This window comes from Notechis scutatus, chromosome 1 (genome assembly GCF_049901735.1).
Source record: "Notechis scutatus isolate UNSWTSFEM ecotype Mainland chromosome 1, rNotScu1.2, whole genome shotgun sequence".
Lineage (NCBI taxonomy): Eukaryota > Metazoa > Chordata > Lepidosauria > Squamata > Elapidae > Notechis > Notechis scutatus.
Window position 1 is genome coordinate 85,362,158 of NC_142009.1, and position 23,525 is coordinate 85,385,682.

The 23,525-nt window shown below is 37.6% G+C and overlaps 1 protein-coding gene and 1 long non-coding RNA gene across 5 annotated transcripts in view; one reads left to right on the top strand and one right to left on the bottom strand.

The window, feature by feature from the left end:
• ESR1 (estrogen receptor 1) overlaps positions 1–23,525 on the bottom strand; it is a 256,565-nt gene that overhangs the window by 151,976 nt on the left and 81,064 nt on the right. For 2 of the 4 annotated variants that reach the window (XR_015750358.1, XM_026680298.2), the window contains exon 1: positions 11,231–11,811. Coding sequence is in view for 3 of the 4 variants with exons in the window: in XM_026680298.2 (XP_026536083.1) it covers positions 11,231–11,811 (581 nt within the window). In the remaining variant the exon portion in view is untranslated. Of the gene's footprint in view, positions 1–11,230; positions 11,812–23,525 lie in introns of those variants that run through there. The other 2 variants (XM_087969982.1, XM_026680299.2) reach the window with 1 other exon arrangement.
• The window catches only part of LOC148132891 (uncharacterized), an 88,767-nt gene continuing 74,199 nt past the window's right edge, over positions 8,958–23,525 (top strand). The window contains exons 1-3 of the long non-coding RNA XR_015750359.1: positions 8,958–8,977; positions 9,270–9,399; positions 11,698–11,850. This is a non-coding gene — a long non-coding RNA (uncharacterized LOC148132891). The remainder of the gene's footprint in view (positions 8,978–9,269; positions 9,400–11,697; positions 11,851–23,525) is intronic.

The following is a 23,525-nucleotide window of genomic DNA, read 5'->3' on the forward strand; positions in this document are numbered from 1 at the left end:
CAATTTTTCAGAACATCAAAGTCATATCCATGATCAAACCACCCTGCAGGCATGGAGCCTTACTTAGGACTTGCAATGGAAAAGGAAAGCTAAATAAAGCTGTTTTTTTAAATGGATTCGATGCTTATGTTAGGAGGTATAACGCCTTTCAGGATTAAACATTTAGCATGAAATGCTCTATTTAAAAAAAAAAAAAAAAAAAACAGCTATTTTGTGTGCAAAATGGGATGCTTCAAGCATTTGTGAAGTGTTTAGACTTTGAAACCCCAAACAGCTCACTCACTGCTTCAAACAACCCACTCACTGCTCAAAACACTATTTTGTCCTGGAAATTGAAGCATCTTATACTCCAAATACAAAATACAGAATAGCAGAGTTGGAAGTTGTAGGTTATCTAGTCCAACTCCTTGCAAAAGCAGTAGACCCTATACCATTTCTAACAGGTGGCCGTCCAGTCTCTTCTTGAAAACCTCCAGCGATGAAGCACTCACAACTACTGAAGGCAAACTGTTCCATTGGTTGATTGTTCTCATTCTCAAGAAAATATCTCCTTATTTCCAGGTTGAATCTTTCCTTGATTAGTTTCCATCCATTGTTCCTTGTCTGGTCTTCAAGTGCTTTGGAAAATAAGTTGACCCGCTCCTCTCTGAGACAGCCCCTTAAATATTGGAACACTACTATCATGTCACCCCTAGTCATGATAGCAAATAGTTGCTTTGAATTCAGAACAGTTCTGTTAAAATGTTATTCAATTACCTATTTAATTCCAGGCTTTAGAATAAGTAAGCTATATTTCCTGGATGGCTCAAGGGACTTGTTTTTTCAAAAAAAAATTGTCATGAATAGTAAGCAAGTTTAGAAGTATTTTGCAGATGTGATCTTAGTCCTCATTGCTGTATAGTATTGGTCCATGTTATGACCTCCATATTATAGTTTGATACTGAGAGATATCAAGCAATATCCAACCAGACACATTCCATACACAATCAATATGTTAAAACCAAAGAAAAAGAACTTCCCAGATACATTAAGGTCCATAGAATGTCCATAGATGGCTAACAAGCTACAGTAGTTTTCTTTCTAATTGCATCAAATATTGTGCCATCATATTTTTTCAAGGGATTCCCTTTTAAGAGTATAGTTAGGCTCAATAGTTGAACGTAATCTTCTTCTGTATAGTTATGACATCTAGTCTCAACACAATATAAAGAATAACATATGCATTTGATAACAAAATTTGATTTTGTTTGATTCAACAAATAAATATTGATAAATAACTTGGGCTTAAAGTTGGCAATAAACATTTCAGCATTTCAGAATGATAAGGAAATGATGCCTGGAGATTTTAGCAATCTTTTTTGAATTGGGGAAGGGAGAATGTTGCCTGGCAAGAAATATGACTTGCTTTGAATGAAGCTGTTAAGCTTCAGATTTATTTCATAACCACCATTCTCGTGCTCAGTTCTGTGCCATGTATGATTGCCAACACTGCAACAGAAAATACTTCTAATTCCAGTCATATGGCTTTTTATATCTTTTTATACCAGCTGTCTATCCAGATACACAAGAGATAGCTGGAAACTGAAAGTCGTTTCTAAAGTAAAACAAATGTGGATTGTAGTGCTTTGTTTCCACTTCCCCACATCAAAAGATTTTTTCCCATGTAATATTTTAAGCTACTACTAGTTAAAAAAGAAATTTCCTTGTGACAATTTTATTTCCGAATTCTTTGTAGATTCCCTTCTTCTAGTTGACATGGAAGGGATGCCAACATTCTAGATTTTTTTAGTGCAACTTTTGAAACACAGCTCTTCACAGTTACTATTTAGTATCTGGACCTCCCTGAAATAATAATAATAATAATAATAATAATAATAATAATAATAATAATAATAATAATAATAATAATAATAATAATTCCTGCAATAACACCAGCAGAACTGCAAAAAACTGCTACTCAGTACATCGTACATCTAAAATGTACATTTAAAAAGATACTTGGTTTGATACCTAGGATGCTGGCTGCAACCCATATCAACCATCAGTTCCAGTCAATGATATTTGTGATACATTTTTAAATGTTCAGTTGACTGTTTCATCTTTAATGAATAAAAGATATAATAATGTAATAATTTGCTTAGCAGGTGGGGTATGAATCAGGCTGGATTTGATACTTAACAATTATCTCAAGGTAAAGAATCTTTCAGTATTAGTTGTTTTAGGAAGTAGGATTGTCACGCCTGAACCTTTTTCTTCACAATATATTTCTTCTTCTGCTTTTATGAGAACTGGGGCTCAGTTAAAATAATTTATTCCTAGGGATTTCAGAGTTGAGTGCATTCCACAACTAATAAATCTGATGGCCCAAATATGTCATCTAATCACAAAGTTGGATGGGATTATTTGATTTATTTGGGAAAGCACTCTTTTTTAATATCACCTCAATGGAACACTTTTTCTAAAGATTTTTTTTAAAAAAACTCATAAGATAAATTTAAGCATTAAAAATATTTGCTCCATATATGCATGCATTGTACACACACCAGGGTCCTGATTACTGCTTTTTTGAAAATTTTCATGAAATGATTTCTTAGGCTGTTTCAATTTGTTTAAAACATTTCTACTTAATGCACTGTTTTATAGAGTTTTAAGATGTTTTATAGAGTTTTAATTCCTGATTGAATTAAAGGAGGAAAGTTTAGAAATTACATTGTTTTCATAGCATTACTTCTATAACCATTTTTCATATACATTTTTCTATACTTCAAAAGACTTTCTCACCATTTTCATTACGTAGCACTTTGGAGGTTAAAGATAATCATGTTTATGTTGGGGGAAGCTCCACAGTTCAATGGGATAAATCCTTAACATCTGAATTCTTAATATCCAGAGCAAATGAATTGTTTGTCCACATAATAAATATATACAGACTTTTACTTTCTGCTAATAGTTAATTTTTGCAGGGGTTCGGAAGATCCCCTAGCTAAGATTCTGCACAATTTGAAGAACCCACAAATCCCACTCCTGCTTGGCCCCGCCCATCTCACCCACCCCTCCCAGGAGTCCCCACACAGACTGGTTTGGATGCAGGTAAGTGCAGGGCACACATGGAGGCTCAGGAAGGGTGAAAAACGGGCCTCCCAGAAGTTTGGGGAGGCCAGAAACAGGCCTGTTTCTGGCTTCCAGAGAGCCTCCAGAGACTGGGGAGGCCATTTTCACCCTCCCAGAGGCTCAAAGAAAGCCTCCAGAGCCCGGGAAGGGCAAAAACACCCCCCCACCACCACCACCACCAATGGGTGCAGGAGGTCAACCACACCATGCCAACCATGGCCATGCCCACTGAACAGAGAACACATTGCTATTTTTTTTGAAGCCCACCCCTGGTTAATTATGATACCTCTCCAGGAACAGATGCATGAGAAAGATGGAGAAGAATACTTCTACTGTGAGCTATGATAATTCCCCATGCATAGGCGTTAGTTTATCTATGCTTATAGTATCGTGTATGCAGATTATTCATATAGTATATTAAAAAGCTTTAACCCTACTGCAAAAACTGTGAGTTTGGGTATAAGAAAGTTATGGGGAGGGAGGAGAAAAAAAGAAGGGGGGAAGGTTCTTTGCTGTTCAGAGAAGAAAGTAAAAATATAATCTGTGCCTTTTGCATTGTGACAAATTATTTGATGCTCCACAAATTGTGCAATCTAAACTATAGTGCACTCTGCAAACAAAATCGTGTGCTTAAAATCTTGGCTGAGCAATGCTGTTTCAAAGCCCAAGTGGTGGAACTGGGAACAGGTCAACTAATACTAATATTCATTTTGCTAATGGGCAACACTATTAAATGTTAATTATTAATGAGCATATATTTTTATCAATGTTGTGTAGCATATTGGTAAGCCAAATATCCTGACAAAGGCACCTGCATTGATATTTTAATAAATACTAATGAGTGGAAATTAGCCCAAACTCCAGCCCAGTTGAGCTTTTTTTAGTCTTATTAGCTTCAGTGGGACAAATGTAAGTAAAACACTGGATTTAAAAATGCTTAATTCTGTTTCAGTTATGTCCAGTAACAAGTTTAAAAATAGGCATTTGGCCATTGCAAAAGACAACATTTCTAAATAAACAAAAGTGATCATAACTTTTAAATACAGCAGATTCTTGCATTGTTTTCACAAATGTAATATAATGAACATGGACTAAACTTAATTCTATTAATTAGAGCCCCATTAGATAAAATAAAAATGAATTTACCTATTCTCTGATGGCCAAAATATTTATGCAAATTGTTTTCCTCTTGCAACCCCCCCCCATTACTAACATTATTAATTCCAAACTTTTATAGCTAATGATTTGATTAAACTAGAGTGCCTATTATGACTGAAAACCCGAGACATATGAAAAGTATCAGATTTAGGAAAGCTGTGGACACTTTACTGACCCAACAATGGGACATGATATAAAGACTTCCTGATCTGGTAGAAGGATACAAACAACCATAGACATAATGATACAAGGTAATAAGGATTTTAATAACAAATATCAAAATAGTGATGGCACTAGCAATAGTACTTAGACTTATATACCGCTTCACAGTGCTTTACAACCCTCTCTAAACAGATTATCAAATCAGCATATTGCCCCCAACAATCTGGGTCCTCATTTTACTGATCTCAGAAGGCTGGAAGGCTGAGTCAATCTTGAGTTGGTCAGGATCAAACTCGTGGCTGTGGGCAGAGTTAGCCTGCAATGTTGCATTCTAACAATTATGCTACCATGGGTCTTTATAATAAACCTTGCTGTCTAAGGTGCCTGGTCTGTGGCTTGGATGCATCACGTGCTGGCCATGCCCATGCCCGGTTTAGCGAAGGGGGGCAAAGTCCAAATAATGTCATGTGACGCTGCTGTGACGACTTGAGTTTGACACCCCTGGTCTAAGGCATAACTATTTATTTGGACTTTTTTTTATCCACACATTTGAGAGTAGAAGATACTCAATTTCTTACAGGAAGTATAACAAATGGCACAAATATGAAGTTTTAATTCCAACAGCCATTGTGACTGAAGCCACACAGCTGCCAATGATATGGCCAGCCACATCTCCTATCTTAGTTATGGCTAAGCTGTCTCTAGAAAGCATTCCACAAAAAAGCAGCCATTCAAGGAGACCAAATAAATATTTTTCTAGTTCAGCTTCACCTTGGTGAATATTCCCAACTTGAAAGTGCAGTGAAAGACCAATAAAGGGGAAGATGCAAAGAATTGAGAAACCATCTAAAGATAAATCAGCAAGCCAAAATATGAGTAGCAATAATACAGATGATCAACAGATTAGTACATGGGAGGCCAAAATTCTAAAAACAAGCAGCGGAAACAGATGTAAAATGGTGATTCCAAGAGAACAATCCTGTTGGGTTCCATAATCCATGCAGTACATGTTTAAATAAGATCTTCATGGCCCCACAGCCTAGGGCAATATTTCTCAACCTTAGAAACTGGTTGGGTTAGGAACAGGATGTCTGGCTGGGGAATTCTGGGAGTTGAAGTCCACACATCTTAGAGTTGTCAAGTTTGAAAAACACTGGAGTAGGGATTGGCTGTCTAATTTAGATTTAGATAATTTAACCCTGATTGTTTTTGAACAATTGGGAGACATTTGCTATTCTACAGCAAATCACTTAGAGTTCTACCAATAAATCCTGCTCAATTACATGCCCTAGTGACTAGTCTGATAACCTGGACAATGAGACATTGCAAAGCTTCCTTTCAACTAAGAGGCCACTGAACTGCATATACTTTAAGATCAGGGGTGGGATTCTACCGGTTCGGACCGGTTCAAATGAACCGGTAGTTCTGGTGATCATTTGGCCCACCTGTCCCTGCCCTTTTCCTGTGTTTTATTTCCTTGTTTTTGAACACAGTTCATTGACATGAGCGGATTGCCACACATCAGCTGTTTTACTCACCAGGGCTGCACCAGAAGGTAAGTATTATACTGTAGGTAAAAATGGTCTTTTCTAAATGTTACACCGGTTGAATTGCACCACTGCTTAAGATCCAATCACTAGGTGGTCAGTGGAAAGTTACAGAAAAGCAACGGTGAGCTGAGAATTCTAGTACATATTTATTTATTCATTTTATTTTATTTGTCAATCGCTTAGAAGATAATAGGTATAAGTATGTACATAGTTATGAATACATGAAATGGGTACATATAAGAAAAATAAAAGAAACAGTAGGACAGGGACGGTAGGCACATTGGTGCGCTTATGCATGCCCCCTACAGACCTCTTAGGAAAGGGGTGAGGTCAATAGTAGACAGTCTAAGGTTAAAGTTTTGGGGGTTTGGGGAAGAAACCACAGAGTCAGGTAGCGTATTCCAGACATTGACCACTCTGTTGCTGAAGTCGTATTTCCTGCAATCAAGTTTGGTGCGGTTAACCTTGAGTTTGTATCTATTGTGTGCTCTTGTGTTGTTATGGTTGAAGCTGAAGTATTCATTGACAGGTAAGTCATTGCAATGTATGATTTTATATATCATACTTAGATCAGACTGAAGATGGCGTAATTCAAGGTTTTCTAGGTCTAGAATTTCAAGTCTGGTGGCATAAGGTATTCTACAATGAGTAGAGGAGTGGAGAACTCTTCTTGTGAAATATTTCTGGACTTTCTCAACTGTGCTAATATCAGATACGTAATGTGGGTTCCAGACCGATGAGCTGTATTCGAGTATTGGTCTAGCAAATGTTTTGTATGCTCTAGTTAGTAGTGTGATATTACCAGAGAAAAAGCTATGTAGGATTAGGTTAACAACTCTTAACGCCTTTTTGGCTATGTAGTTACAGTGGGCTCTAGCACTTGGATCATTAGAGATGAGTATTCCAAGGTCCTTGACAGAGCTTGGATCATCAACAAGGTCTTGACTATTCAGCTTGTATTTTATTTTCTGATTTTTTTTTTGCCAATATGTTAGACAGAGCATTTATTTGTTGAGATTTGAAGTTGTTTAGAGGTGAATATTTTGTTTACATCTCCTGTGTTTTATTTATGAAGCATCCAAAGGTAGGAATCAATACTCACGGTTTATTACAGAAACAGCCAGCTGTAATGTCATAGTATCATCAAAGCTAACGGAATAGTGAACGGGGAGATTCGAACTAGGTTAAAAAGTGAACCCAATCTTCATCTGTACCAAGTGAAAATAGTTGGATACATATCTTGGTTTTTCCCATTTTGTAGCCAGGAAAAGAAAAACCTTGTAGAAGACAGAACATTCTTCTTTGGCTGCCACCAAGAGCTAATTTCACAGAGTTTGCAGGGAAAATGAAGGTAATGGAGTTTAAAAACAGCATTCCTCTACTATCTTCATGATCTCTGCGTACTGGAAAAAGTGAATTCATAGCAGACTAGGAGAACAGAAAAGTGTCAATAGAAATAGTAGTTTATCAATGTTACCAGTGTACATATTTCAGGCAAATGTGATATTTAAAAAAAATCATAGTCTACAACTATAACCTTTTATAGAAGCATCTTCATAAGAGACTCCTGGTAACAAATATCAGTAGTAACAATGTCTTTTGTTCCTTGGAGACAGCTTTCAGTTTCTATATGAAATTTAGAATTAATCACAGGAAAACATTTTTTTTCTACGCAGATGCTATGCAACTCTATATTGGTCACTTTGTGAATCAAGAATGCAAGGCTAAAATCTCTCCTGTTTTATTATTTCAACATCCAAAGATACAAATTAATGTTCCAGCTTTATTATAGTAACATCTAGTCATAATATCTAGTACTCTACTTAATTTGCATTAGATAAAAATTCATAGTCAAAGCACAACCTCTGAACCTGGGAATAATTCATTTCTAGCCCTATAATTCAAAGAAAATTGTGACTATACAATCATTATGGCATAGCAAGGCTGTAATCAAACAAAATAGAATTTGTTTTCAAATAAACATGTTGGAGGGGGAGAGAGAGAGAGTTCCATAGAATATAAGCGTACATTTCAGGAAAATTTCTTTCTGAATAAATTATTTTCAGGATGTGTTATATTAATATTACCAAAAATAAAATGAAATGAAAGAAATCTGCAAAAAAGAAAACCATCATAGAAGGAAAATACAAAAAAGAAATTTCCTGACCACAAACATAATAAATAACACTTTATCAAGACTGAACTATTTCCTTCAAGTCTAATAAAAATTAGCTTTAAAAAAACAGCACCAAATATATAAGAGACAGATAGATAAAATAGTAGTCATGTCCTCACTCTTTTTGGAAATAAATCTGATGGTCACTTGGGTTTATTTCGAAATAAACCTGTGCAGAATTGCACTGCACAATTATTAAAAATATCACTGGCCAATTCAAGACACAGGTGTTACAATCACTGCATGGCTCTTAAAAGAATATAGATTAACAAATCATAGCAATAATTTAACTTTATATCACAGTCTTTAAATTTACCAAGAATATTTAATAAAAAAAAATGAACAGATATAAGATTACAAAATCCTTTGGACCTGAAGAATGTCATAGCAACAAAACGCAGCACACTCCCTCTTGCTCCTCAGGCAAAAACGAGAAAGCAAAGACCTTTCAAAATATACTTATATCCTCATATTTGTTAAAATGTTCCCATTATCTGAATTAGAAAATTACACCACAATGAAATATTATGCCCCACGACAAATGATAAGATCACATCCTAGAATATCAAGTATTTTCTCTTCCCTTTTCCTGTAAAAATGTATGGAGGAAAGAGAACTCAGATCCCCAGGTCCAAGTAGTTGTTTGGGCAAAATTAGAATAGCAAACATCTGGGTAACATCAGAGGTAGGCGTTCCTCCTAAATTCCCTGACTTGTTGAAAGCAAAGATATATGCCCATGTCAATATGTTGGCAGTCAAAGACCTTAAAATGCCCTACACTGTTTTTCCCTCCAATGAAAAGAAGCAGCCAGCAATTCAGGTGATCTGTTCCCCATTGTCCTTACATCTGCTTCCTGTACATGGAAGGAGAATGGTATCCTCAGACTCAAACAAAGAAGTATCTAGACTTAGCCTTGTCTTTCAGTTCCTTTAAACTGCCTGAAGTAGTCAATGGTAGAGAGCCATTCTGGATGATAGTTGTCTGAGGACACCCATCATCTTCTGCTACTATCAGCAAAATCCCCACTTTTGAGGATTTGGCCTAATGGAATTACAGGCATTAGGCATTCCTCAAATGTAGTATTAATCAACTGCTGTTTTGTTTTTTTAAGGGCTGCCAAGAAGACAATTGCCGAGAGGGAACATGGAGTGCTTTTCCTCCACCCTACATAGATGCCAAGATATGGCCAGTCCTCAAAATCCACATGTGGTCTCACTACACATGGCATATCTTCCATTCAGGTGAGAAACACTTTCAGATCCTTTCTTCCTGATTTTCGGTCTTTCATCTTGTAGTTAAAATAAGTTTTTCTTGTTATCCCTACAAAATGAATGGATCGGTTGGATCTGTTATTGACTTCTTTTTGAGTAATGAAACATCTTCCAGCAAACAACCAAGCTCAGAGAACACCAAGGACTATACAGTTTCTATTTCTTTCTTTTTCTGCAACTGTCATTTCACCTGTTTGGTTTCATTTCTCACCAACATCTAGGAAGAGTGCAATTTGTAATATTAGCTAAACATTCAAAATTAGTGAGTTCAAGGTTTGTTTGTTTTTTAAAAAAAACATTCTGCGGTATAAATAGGGCACAAAATCAACCACATACCAATTATGGTTTGTGAAGCAGAAATCACAAATTTTCTAAAGTGTCTAGGAATGGAAAGTGAAAAGCAAAATAACCGAACAGTTAAACATTTAACATTTAACTTCCACCTATGAAAATTAAGCCCATGTTTTATTGCAGAATGTTAAACAAAATAACAAATGGAGAACAGATCCGATTGGGATATTCTTTTCAGTAATGCAGGCATATTTTTATGCATTTATGTTAAGTTCTGCTGCCTATTCTGTGCGCATGTTTGTCCCACTATCTTTTTTCCAAATGCTCATTCAGGAACCAACGGAGGCTCTCTTTGCTTCTTCTTTTTTAATGGATAGTAACTAGGAAGACAAATAGTTATGAGATGAACTTAAAATTTCTACACTACATGTGGCGGTCTTCACCCAGATTAGGAACACCATATACTTGCTTTTGAATAATTAGAAAGTAAAAGAGCAACTTCACGCTGCAAATCTAGCATAATAGGTAGCTTGATCCTAAATCCATTATGCATAGTGCATACATCTGCATTTTTTATCTGAATTCTGCATTAGCTAATTATAAACCTGACAGAGTGAAACAATGCCTACTATGTTTCATTTTTTATTATCTTGACACCATTGCAGCAGTCACCTACTTCAAAGATCTCCAGAGCCTCTTTACAGCTGCAGGCCTATAGTGATCTGGTACTCCCCCTTGTTTTCCTAAAAGTGTGTGTGTGTGACAGTTTAAAATTAGGTCTTAACTCTTTGATGAGAATATTTGAGTTGTAGAGAAAATACATTTGGAAAACACTGTTCTAAATCACAGACTTTCTCTCTGCGTGCAGAAAGAAAGTGCCTTCCATTCCAAAGCCTTAAGTATACTTCCCAAAGGCCGTTTTATGCTCTCTTCATGTCATTTATATGACTGTTTGGGAAGATGAATCATCAGGTATCCTGGACGTTTTATATAAAAGTCAATCAGTGCAATATAAAGGCAGACAAGGAACAAAATATTTCTGATAATGGAGTGCAAATTTAGCTACATAAATTCAGAGCAGGAAGAGCCTGGAATGAGAGTAGTCAAAACCTGAAGTTTGCATCGTCCACTTTAATTTCCCAGCACCTCCACTCTGGGGAGTTTTTGTTTTGCTTCAGTTTATTGTTTTCGTAACTCAGCATTGGGGCTTCTGTTCTGGTTTTTCTCCAGGCTACAGATTTTCTGTTGGAAATCTGATTTGTTTTTCATAAGCACTTCATTTCTAGCATACACAGCAACAACAGTTGTTTAGCAGTCATAACAGATATTTTAATTTTCAGCATGCTAAATACAATCTCTGATTATTCAGCAGTGACTCAATCATCCTGAAGGCATACCCAGTCTAACAATGAATTTCCCCCTCCCTTGCCTTAACTCTCTTTTTCATACTGCATTTTTTAAAAAAAGAAAGAAAAGAAAAAGAAAGAAAGAAAGCAACGATGGGACTTACCTGTAGAACGCTGTGGGAGCAGCTTCTCTCAGGGCGAAACTGGTTGCTTCGTTCTCAAGGTAGTAAGGTACCTGTTGACTGTGGTGATGAATAAAAGGCGAAAGTTGTGGAGCCGACTGTAAAAAGACAACAGGGCTTGGGGGAACATTGTTCAGGGAATGAAATCCTCCCAGACTGCTGGTGCCAAACGATTCACTCGCAGGGGCATAACTGAGGCTGGTTGAGCTGTACACTGGAGCGGCAGTGGAAAAATCGTAGGCAGCACTGTCTGGGTAGTTAAACCCCCCAGTCTTGCTGCTGTCCACATACATTTCGCTGATCGGTTGTTCCAGAGGAATCTTCAGCTGTGGTCTGCTGAGAGGCTCTAATTCATTGCCTTGTATTTGGTGCAATAAGGCAACCCCAGTGCTTTTTGTGTGAAGGGTCATGGTCATTGGCAGTGGCAGTGAACAAGTCGCATTATCTAGGCTCCGTGCTTGAAGAGGAATCAGCAGCCGGCTGTCCACCTGGAAAGGGAGCAGAAATCGAGTGGAAACATTTGGCAAAAGTGTGCTCCTCAGCCACGTTATGCAACCATGCATGTATCCAGCTTATCCCAGCCAGAAGAAGACACAAGCAAGGTGAGTGTAAGCACCAGGAGCTCTTTGGCTTTCTCTTTCTGCTTCGGAGTCTAACTTTTCATCTGAGCTAATATGCTTTACAAAGGTGCTGGCACTGAGCCAGGTATTTGCCTTCCCTGACATTGGTTTAAACATCACTCCAAATACAATTGCTTCTGGATCTCTACCAAATAATTGTTCCACTATTCTAGTCATTTAATTTTTCACGATATGTAGTTCTAGTAGTCAAAAACAGGCACGGGAGAAAAAGGACAGAGAGGCGCTGATTCAAAAGCTCTGTCCGTTTACACTGTATTTAGTAATAAGCTGGCTCCAATTTATCTCTGCTTATCTAGACTTCTTGTTTTGTTCATTTTCGTGTTTGTTAGAAATATGTAATGTGTACAGTGCAATGACCCTGAGGAAGACTACAGTGTAACAGAGATACAGTATGGCAAAGTGTGTTTGTGTGGCTGCACTTGCTCCTGGGTGCAGCCAGCCACAAACCATCAAATTCCAGCAAACAGAAATGAAAGGGTGGACTATATCTATGTAGGAGAAAAGGCACACAAACAGACTTAGCTTGCTGCAATTATCCTGATTTCTGTTATTTAGCTAGAGCCCAGTGCTTTTTAAAAAAAAAAAAAGGAAAGGAAAAAGAAAGATAAGTTAAACTTGCTGCTGTCTCATACTTATTATCAACACAAGTCTTTGATGTGAATTTAAAATGAAGCAAAATATATAGAAATGAAAACTAAACATGCACCGGTCACATAATTGCACATTAGCTATAAGAAGAGAAACCAAGCAAATAAAATATTCATTTGGAGTTTTTTTAGTTTTCTATTGCATATTTAGTTTTGAGATTAAAAAATATCATTTTGGATCTATCAATGTAAATAGATTTTGGCACACTCAAATAAAATGTAATTAAAACAGAATTAGAATATTTATTTTATTATATCATACACTTAACTCTATAAAAAATTATTTGTCCAGCCTATTTTTGCCAATAGAAAACTATGTACTTCTACATCATTTATAAATGTCTATAGTAATATAACAGCTGATAAAATGTACTTTTTACCTAATACTAAAATATTCAAATTTAGTTAGCCAATTTGAATTAATCAGATTAGGTTATTTCAAAGAAGATTTTTTTACAATTATGTACTAAGATCTCTTGCTTAGTTGACACATACTATACATACACAGGACTGAACTGATAATCAGTTCTGATAAGAAATACTTTTGAAACAATGTTGTGAATTATCACAAAAATGTCTCTGTTAAGTAAGCAACGTATATTTGCCAATTCTGCAAGACACAGGTTAACAATATCTGAAGTCCAATGAAACCCTAGATTTTCTCAAAATATAGCAAAAGCAATCCCAACATGGCATTGGTCATAACTATAATTTTTCATACAACTGCTAAAACATTTCTAATTATCATGACTGAAAATTATTTCAAGTATTATTCTAAATCTGAAGTCTTGATCTATTTGTGTAGTTTCTATTGGTCTCATCTAGTTCAAATTTTGAAAAGAAAGAAAGAAAGAAAGAAAGAAAGAAAGAAAGAAAGAAAGAAAGAAAGAAAGAAAGAAAGAAAGAAAGAAAGAAAGAAAGAAAGAAAAAAGTCACATACCTGACTATAGAGAGGCAGATCCTAGAGAAATTCTACCAATCTGAATACAGTACAAGCATGTTTCTGAGAACAAGTGAACCGATGAGTGTGTAGATCTGACTGTTCATGTATTGACAGTTTTCATGAGACAGCAATGAAACTCTCTGCACACGCATCTTCTGAAATTTGAAACGAAATAGCATTGCTACATAAAAGCTCTAAGTTAAAGGCTAGCTAATGCATGCAGAAAGTTTATTTGTTCAGCCAATCATGTAATTTTACTCTCCTACAGAAGACTAGTTAAAGAAACAGATGTTTCAGCTGACAATTATTTTGAAGCTGGAATCAATCCTGTAGCAGAAGGTTATAGATTACCATAAATGCAATTTCATAATCTCTTAATCGTTTAACAAGATCTGTAAGATGAATGGGTGTTGTTTTTTTAATGCAATTTTATCAAGGTATAAGAAAAAAGACTCACTTTGAAGTCAAGAGCAAACAGGGGGCATTAAGGTGTCCACAGAATAGGAGGTCTAGATAACTGGAAAGAGATTATAAAATAGTTGCAGTTGTGAAAGAGTGGGAAATTCAGGCTCCATGAGTAGCATCTAATAATGTACCATCCCTAACATAACAACACACCAACTGTTGCTTGTATCCTAATGATTTTTTGATTGTTTCCTATTATGATTTGATTGTTTATTGTACCCTATGACTATTATTAAATGTTGTACCTTATGATTCTTGACTATTGACAAATGTATCTTTTCTTTTGTGTACACTGAGAGGATTTGCACCAAGACAAATTCCTTGTGTGTCCAATCATACTTGGCCAATAAAGAATTCTATTCTATTCTATTCTATTCTATTCTATTCTATTCTATTCTATTCTATTCTATTCTATTCTATTCTATTCTATGCCAATTTTGCTGAAATTGACATTCTGTGTAGCACAGTTGAAATGCATGTAGGCTGAAATATATTCATTGAGAGCACGGGGAAAACGGAAGATGCTACTGAAAGCAAAGAAAGCAAGGTAGGAAATGGAAAGACAAGCCAATGGAAGAACGGGAAGAGAAATGGAGAAGAAATTAGTGCCTCTGCTTCAAGGGGACACCCCCAATGTCTTTAGGTCTACCTTCTTGCTCATGAAGCTATGTATCTCTCTCATGGGGAGAATAAAAGCCTTCTCTGGCCACATGATTGTCCATCCCAGTGAGGATTCAAGAAAATTCAGAACCTTAATCACTGGAGTTTCCATGGACAGGGAGACTGGTAGGGGTAAAATTTAACCACCTCGTACCATCTCAGGAGAGGTGGTAGGGACGATTCCAATTGGTTGGCTCCACCCACACCTGCCCACTTTCTTCCTTTTAGAGATTGAGTCCCATGCCTACCAAGCCACGCCCACAGAGCTGGTAGGAAAAATTGTTGAATTTCACCCCTGGAGACTGGGTATTGCAGTCCTCAATCACTATACAGGTAGTCCTGAACTTATAACTATTCATTTAGTGACTTTGAAATTACAACTGCACTGAAAAAAACTGACAAAACTGTTTTTCACACTTACAGCCATTTCGGCATCCCCTTGGCCACATGATCATAATTCAGATACTTGGCAAGTGGCATGTATTTATGATGGTTGCAGTGTCCCAAGGTCATGTGATCATCTTTGACGACCTTCTGATGGGTAAAATCAGTGAGCAGGCCAGATTCACTTAATAATCGTGTTACTAACTTAACAACTGTAGTGTTTCATTTAACAACTGTCACAAGAAAGGCCATTAAATGGGGCAAAACTCACTTAACAACTTGTTGTGGTTAGCTGGCAGCAGGTGCGGATGGCTGAGGAGAACGAGGATTCAGATGAGGGGCCAGGACCATTAGAGATTGGACTGCTGCCTTCAGAGATTGTGGGGGCTGGCAGCAGCGATGAGGAGGTTCCCGAGGAGCCTGTGCCAAGTGCACGTGTGTGCAGGGCTGCTCACAGGAAAGAGCAGCTGCTGCAGCACGGGCGATTCGGGAGTAAGGCTGCAAGGTAATGGCCCCTCCTTCAAGAAGATAAAAGCCAGCTGTGAAAGAACATACTTTGCAGAAGACAAAGGCATTTTGAACTCAGCCTCGTGGACATTACAGTTGGTATTTGAAGACTCTTGTAAACTATTTATTATCTTTTGTTTTTTGGCAGACTTGAAAAAACTTGGCAAGGCTCTTTCTTGTTGGAGCGAATTAGTTGGAAGCAGTCTTTTATCTGTGAAGAAAGAGGATTCTTAACTGAAACATAAAATGATTATACTGCTGCCTTTGTCTTGTGTTTGTTTTCTTGGAACCAGGTTTTGGGTCAGAACACAATTGTCTTGCCTTAGCAACTGAAATTTTGGGCTCAATCGTGGCCATAAATAGAGGACGACCTGTATAAAGAGGAGGGGGGAAAAACAGAAAAGGGCTAGTACTCTAAACAGGTCCAAAAATCAGAAACTTAATTATGTGGGACTGAGTACCTCAGAACACCATGGGACTTATGGCAGAAGGAATGCAAAGGTGACCTCGAGTTTACAATCTCCGTGTGAAAGTGAGTAAATGTGTGACAGAATAGTAGCTAGTATGTGAAACAATGGTTTGTGCAGACCCGCACATGAGGTGCCTTGTTTCATTGGCAGTTGGTTTTAATCAATTGCTATTATACTGTATACTGCATGAGTCAAAAAGAGGGCTGTGAAAATATTTACAGACCCCTCACATCCCGGACATAAACTGTTTCAACTCCTTCCCTCAAAATGAAGTTATATAGAGCAACTGCACACCAGAACAACTAGACACAAGAACAGTTTTTTCCTGAAAGCCATCACTCTGCTAAACAAATAATTCCCTCAACACTGTTCAACTATTTACAAAGTCTGCACTACTATTACTGTTAATCTTGTCATCACTCCTTATCACCCATCCCCTCCCACTTGTGACTGTATGACTGTAACTTTGTCACTTGTATCCTTACGATCTATATTGACTGTTTCCTAGTATGATTTGATTGCTTATTGTACTCTATGACTATCATTAAGTGTTGTACCTTATGATTCTCGACTCTTGATGGATGTATCTTTTCTTTGTGTGTCCAATCACACTTGGCCAATAAAGAATTCTATTCTATTCTATTCTATTCTATTCTATTCTATTCTATTCTATTCTATTCTATTCTATTATTTCAGTTAATATGCATTGTAATTGTTTTGGGGACTCCTGCCTTTTTTTTTAGTTTTGTGTATTTGAATGTACATATTTGTAAACATACAAATCTGTCGCATATGCACTTTTGTTTTGGGTATGACCTGGATTGATTGTGGTGGAAGTTGTCTACTGAGCTGAAAAGTTAAGGAAACAGGGTAGAGGCAGTCCTCATTTACTGACAGCTATAGAGACTAGGAACTCTTTTGCTAAGCAGCATAGTCATCAAAATTGATGTCATGTGACCGCATCAACTTCTGACAACAGTTCCTTGAAGCAAATCAGCCACAGTAATTAACTGCAAGGTCATGTGACTTGCAATCTCCTGCTGGCTTCCCCATTGACTTTTCTTCTTGGAATCCAGCTGTGAAAGTCTCAGTGGGTAATCATATCAATGTGGGATGCTGCAAATATCATAAATGTGCACTAGTTGCCCAGCACCCAGATCACGATCACGTGACCTTGGGGACACTGATGGCCACAACTTTGAGGACCTGTCATACGTTCAGTTCTTCAGCGATGCAGTTGTTTGAAAGCAATAGCACTTACCAATAGCACTTAGACTTATATACCACTTCACTTTACCTCTCTAAGCTATTTACAGTGTCAGCATACTGCCTCCAACAATCTGAGTCCTCCTTTTACTGACCTCGGAAGGATGGAAAGCTGAGTCAACCTTGAGCCTCATGAGATTCAAACTGTCAAATTGCAGATAGCCGGCAGGCAGCAGAAGTAGCCTGCAGTACTGCACTCTAACTAGTGCGCCACTGCGGCTCATAGAATAGATACTGAGTGAGAGCTGGCTAAGTGAGGACCACATGAAGCTTATAGGATATTTGAATGGGTTTGCATTCATTTTTCCCACTATCGTTCTCAGAGGGAGAGTCATTTTGAAATTCAAAATGAAATTCCTTTTGGTGGTATATTCTTTCCTGGTAGAAATGTTAAGACTTGACATCGGTCATTTGCTCAAAGGCTGCTAAAGTTTTTGCAAAATCATGTGTATGATTGGAGTCGAATCATTTGTTTCAAAAGTTAACAACACCCAATATCCACAAACATTTATAAAATCAAATAGATTTAAACATGGCAATAATTTTTAGAACTGTCCATGTATTCATTCAGACATCCACTGCAAACAAGCTTTTATTTATGCTTATTGCCTACAAACTCAACAAGAGCAAACTACTGAATCAATATATGCATAATGGGGGAATAATAACCCACCACATATTTAAAATAAAACAAATGACTAATGAGGTCTGTTCAAGTATAAGTAGCTACACTTCTTGAGACAAAGCAGAAAAACAAGTAATTTATGACAGAAGATGAAAACTGTTTAAATATATACCTGTTTTGACACATGCAATAATCTACTGAGCCAAAGAGAGTTTCTGTATCCACTTATTCCTTTGCTACCAATTGTGTACTTATTAATAGCATTTGAGAAATAAAATATGAAATAGTGGGACAGCTGAGAAAAATAACCTGGTTGAGGCAGAATGGCTGCCAAAAAGGTTTACTGAGCAACTTGTTCTTCTCTACAGGTCTTTTCAAGCATATCCTTGTTAAAAATACGTTCTTTCCAAAAGCATTCTCTTGAGTAATGTGGTTATGTTTTATGAGCTTCAGAAGATGGGTTTGATTATGTTGCTTATAATTCCATGGTGGTTGTGACTGTAAGAGTATTCAGTCCTAAAGTGTTTTTTGAAATATTACCCACAAGAACCTCATGAAAAATGGAGATTTAGGAATCAGTCCAGCAATGTGGGTCTTCAGGAACAGATGTGGAATAGATTCAGGAATAGATATCCTGGAAACAATGGGTGAAAGGAAACAGGTATTTTTGAATGGTGATGGTCTAGGATGATAAGACTGACTGGAAGCAGCACTGGACCAATTCTTAGTTTAGTTGATGTGCTCAACTAAATTAGGACTTCAGATCTAGACTGCGAAAGTCCTGAGGGCTCCTAGAGGACAGCAAAAAATAGAGGAAGCTCTAAACCAGGGGTGTCAAACTCAAATTCATCAGGGGCCGCATCAGCAGTTTGGTCCCCATCAAAGGGCCGGTTGTATCTGTAGGTCTATGTGTCCACTCTTTATTATCATAAATTAATGTCACTGCATTCAATTATTACTGTTTTTGTAATAATGTAAGTAATAACTAGCTCTGAAAGCAGAAACATAGTCAGAATAATGACAAGTAGATATTCAAATGTACAATTATTGTACAATGTATTGAAAAATGTTTTTGGTAACAAACATTTTTTTTTTAAACATACAAATATTGCCAAACACTGTTTATTAAACATATGGAAAACACAAGGCATTACCTTTTTTTAACTTTACTGACTAGATGGCTGACATCGTTTTCCTAAGGTCAGTCCATCGATGTTTGGCGTTAGGTCTTGTGCTGTAGCAATCCGCAAAACAGCATGGAGGTTATCATCAGTGATGCGTGATCTGCCCCCTCCATTTACTTTACTTACCTTTTACTTCTTTCTTTCTTTACTTCTTTCTTCTTGCTCCTCTCCGCGGCGTCCGCGCGCTCCTCTGATCCCTGGAGATGTCGGGTGGACGTCACGTGATGACGTCACGTCCGACACCCAGGGAGCAGTGCGGGGCAGGAAGAAGTCGGGCCAGGTCCCGGAAGGTAAGTAAAATTTTTTTTTTTAACTTGAGCCATTTTTAAAATGAATTTACTCCGTGCAGGCACGGAGTAAATTCATTGAAAAAAAAAGGGGAGGCTGCAAGGCTGGCGGCGGCACTGCGGGCCATCAGACGAGGTCTGGCGGGCGGATTTGGCCGCGGGCCTTGTGTTTGACACCCCTGCTCTAAACTATCATACCAGTACAATTTGCCTTTTAAAAATACTAAAAAAAAACAGTCCTAAAGTCTCACCTGAGTTTCAGCATATACATTTGACTAACAAACTAATAAATTCTCTGTTGGGTCATCTTATTTAAGGAGGTATGACCTAGCTAGGAAGTCTTTTATAACAAAGTTCAAATGAAGACATGTCCCCTACATGTTTAAGAAAAATGTTCAGTTAACGAATTTAACTTATTTTAGCTTTAGAATTTTAAGTTCATCACTGTTTAAATTAGGCAGCTAAAGAAAGAGTTATCTTTACTAGAGGATAATTATGGTAGTCTTTCTACCAAACGAGGAGTCTTGTGAAACCCTAAAGACTTGTAACACAATTGCACAAATTGTCATCATAGTCCACTTAATCAGATGCATGGAAAAGGCAATAATCAATCTGTAGGTTTTTTTACATGTCACAAAACTCCTAATTGCTTTTACAAGAAAGGAATATCATTAAGTATTATATATAACCCAGTCATAGACCTTTCTGTGCACTTTCTCATTATCTCTCTCACATAATGTAGCATTTTTTTAAAAAAATCAACAAATAACTGCACACTAAATAGTTTTTTTACCTTAACAAACCTGAAAACAACTGATGTGATTACTTAGCTAAACTTTATAATTTCAGAGGTGAGAAACCTATTTTAGGACAATGCTACAGATGTTTTAAAAGAATTTGCTTTAAACCCTTTGGGGGCGGGAGAATCACAGGGATGTTGCTGAGCAAATATTAATATATGGAATAAGAATGAAGCAGACCCTATTCCAGCATTTCCATAGGCCCTGAAAAACAAATAATTAAGATTCTACTCTTTCATGTGTGTGTGTTTATTATATACTATAATGTTCTAGGTAAGGTTGGGGTATGAACTCAGTAAATGTGAAAATAACTACATGTATCTTTATTATACATTATATCTTCCAGCTGGAAGAAGAGAAAGAAAAGGAAGGGAACTATCCTGATTTTAACTTACATTTATGCTGGGAACAAAACATTCTTCAGAGCTGAACTGTCAAACACCCGGGCCAGGGTCGGATGTGTCATGCGCTGGCCACGCCCATGCCCGGCTTAGCGAAGGGGGTAAAGGTCCTGATATGTCACATGACATCGCCGTGATGACATGAGTTTGACATCCTTGCTCCAGAACAAAAAGCTTGAAATGTGACATTTTGATATGAACAGAGGATGTTTTACACTGAATCATGCTATTGATTTTTGTTCCCTTTTAAACAAGATTACATTGATTCCAATAATTAAATAAAGATTGCCATGTTTATCCTGCTCCATTAATATCTAAACGTCTAAAAAAAAATTGAAAGAATAGAAAGCTTTAGGATTATAACTCTCCAGTGAAAGGAATAGGCTTTTTCATTTCGTTTCATTTCCATCACAAGAAAACGGAATCACAATTGCTTCCATTTCATTAAAATGACAAAGACTCGCACAAATGTTTGTCTCTAACATAGCAATGCCAAGATGATGAAATGTGTTTTGTAACATGATGGTGCAAGCTCTGCCCTTTCATATTTGTGTTGCGATGTTGCCTACAAATAAGTGAGGAGTTGAGTTTGCATTGCAACAACACAAAACAATTTTCTCACGTCTCCGATTCCATCCTGCCTGTGGACATCTATAGGGAGTTAGATGTCAGTTCTGGACTACCATGTTATGAAACAGGATAAAGCTTGCAGCATTAGAATGAGTATTGTGATCAAGTTATTTCTACACTCATCCACTAAAATATCACATGAAATGGCAAGTTGAACTATCATAATTTTTCAGTAGAAAATTGTCACTTATTCAGAGACACATACAGATAGACCCTCCAGTTTGCTAGCCATGATGAGTTACCAAACTGCGCCAGACAATTTGTCTCAGTCCCATTCATCATTGGAAGGAAAACCACAAATAAGCAGCTTGAAGTATGCAACAAAACTCTGTCATAGTAGTAAAATATAAAATTTAATTAGTTCCCGGTTCTGTCTGAATTTCATCTTGCAGATGCTGTCTTTAGATGAATGATAATATACAAAATCATTATGAATGAATTCAGTATGAATGAATGAGACAATATAAAGCAAAAAGAAACGTAAGCTAAGAGATAGGGAGCAAAACTGAGACCAACAACACTGGTTTGTTGACTGTACTAAGTATAGAAAGTATAGAAAACTCATTATGTGTGTTTGTTGTTTTCTAGCATTTGCTCCACTTGATAGCAGTATCCTCTTGTTTTGCACGGTGCCCTCTGCTGTTCACACACTGAAGCAATCAATGCACGTTGTAGCAAAGGGTTTTGTCTCTCAGCCAGCTGTCACAGAGCCTGACAATAATACTTAGAGCAGGGGTCTCAAACTCAATTTACCTGGGAGCCGCTGGAGGCAGAGTCTGGGTGAAGCTGGGCCGCATAAGGGATTCCACAAAAAACGTTGTTAAAAAAATATTCTCAAATGTCACCAACAGTTAATGATTTCTCCAATACATGAACTGTTCTGAACACATGGATGGAACATTGAATGAAGATCATGAACAGTTCCTCAGAACATGGCTTCTCCAGCTTACTCCTTGCTGCCAGAGACTTGACAACGCTTCCTCTCACATATCTGAGCCACATTTGGCTTGAGAGAGGAGGCACTTGAGACTCTCAGTATGGCTTGAAGATGATCATCAGTAAGTCTGGACCTGTACTTGGACTTGTTAAAGTTCAGGGTGGAGAAGAAGCCACGACGAGGAACGGCAGGCGGGACTTCCTTCAGAGGTCCATTCCCCCTGCGGGCCACACTAATATTATACTTTCATATCACGGTGGGGGCCACAGGATATCGTCCTGCGGGCCGCAATTGGCCCGCAGGCTGCGAGTTTGAGACCCCTGGCTTAGAGGGAATGACTGGCTGGCACTAAAATAAATAAATAAAATAAATAAAAATAAATAGTGCAAATGTGGGAGACATTAACATTTGGAAGGTTCATAGCTAGAGAGGGAATAATTAAATATCCCCTTACACATCCCGTGTGGACCTGATCCGCTTCAGACAGGGTCACTCAGCTGGCATCTGGGCCTAAAGGACAGCTAGAACCTGGCCTTCCCCCTTAAGCATCTTAATCACTGCTCCCTACTGGCTTTCAGAAGGCCCATATATGTATCCTAATGAGCATGAGAAGTCTTTTGGTGGCAACATCAAGTAACTAAACTTTCTTTCCAACTGAATTACATTTGGTTCCTCTTCTCTTCAAGACTGCCTTTTCTTAGAAGAACTAATGGTTATATGGGGCTCAGGGTCAAAAGGACAGGCTCCACTAAGTATGTAGTCAGGCCATGCAATGCTTCACAGTCTATTAAATTACAGTTGATTGGTTTACAGTGGTGCGATTCAACTGGTGTAACAACTGGTTCGGTGAGCGTATGCTTTGCACGCGTGCTCTATGTTTTTAAAAGCCCATTTTCAACCTTCTACTGCAGCCCCAGTGATTGAAACAGCTGAGGTGCGGCAAAACCGCTCTGCCGCACAGATCAGCTGTGCTAAAAACACCAGGAAATAAAGCACAGGAAAGAGTAGGGGAGGTGGGCGGGGCCAAACACTCACCAGAACTACTGGTTCGTCCGAACCAGTATAATCCCACCCCTGATTGCATCTCATTATTTGAGGTAAGGTTCTTTATAGGACTTTTTTTTTTGTAAAGTTGTAGATACTGATCCATTGATCCCAAGGGAAATATAGCTCACTTCTTTACTGTATGAGAACTGTAGACATTCTAGGCAGAATGTCATCTTGTTCGACCTCAGCTGGAAATGTGAACATCAAGGCAAGTCAAATTTTTTCAACAAATGACCACAGAAGTGCTGCAAGTGTTGATTTTTGGGGTTACAAATACATTTTAGCAAGTAGGCAAATTTGCAAATAGAAGAATCTGCACACAATTATAATAATTCAGTACACACACACACACACACACACACACCCCATGCTTTCAGGCATAC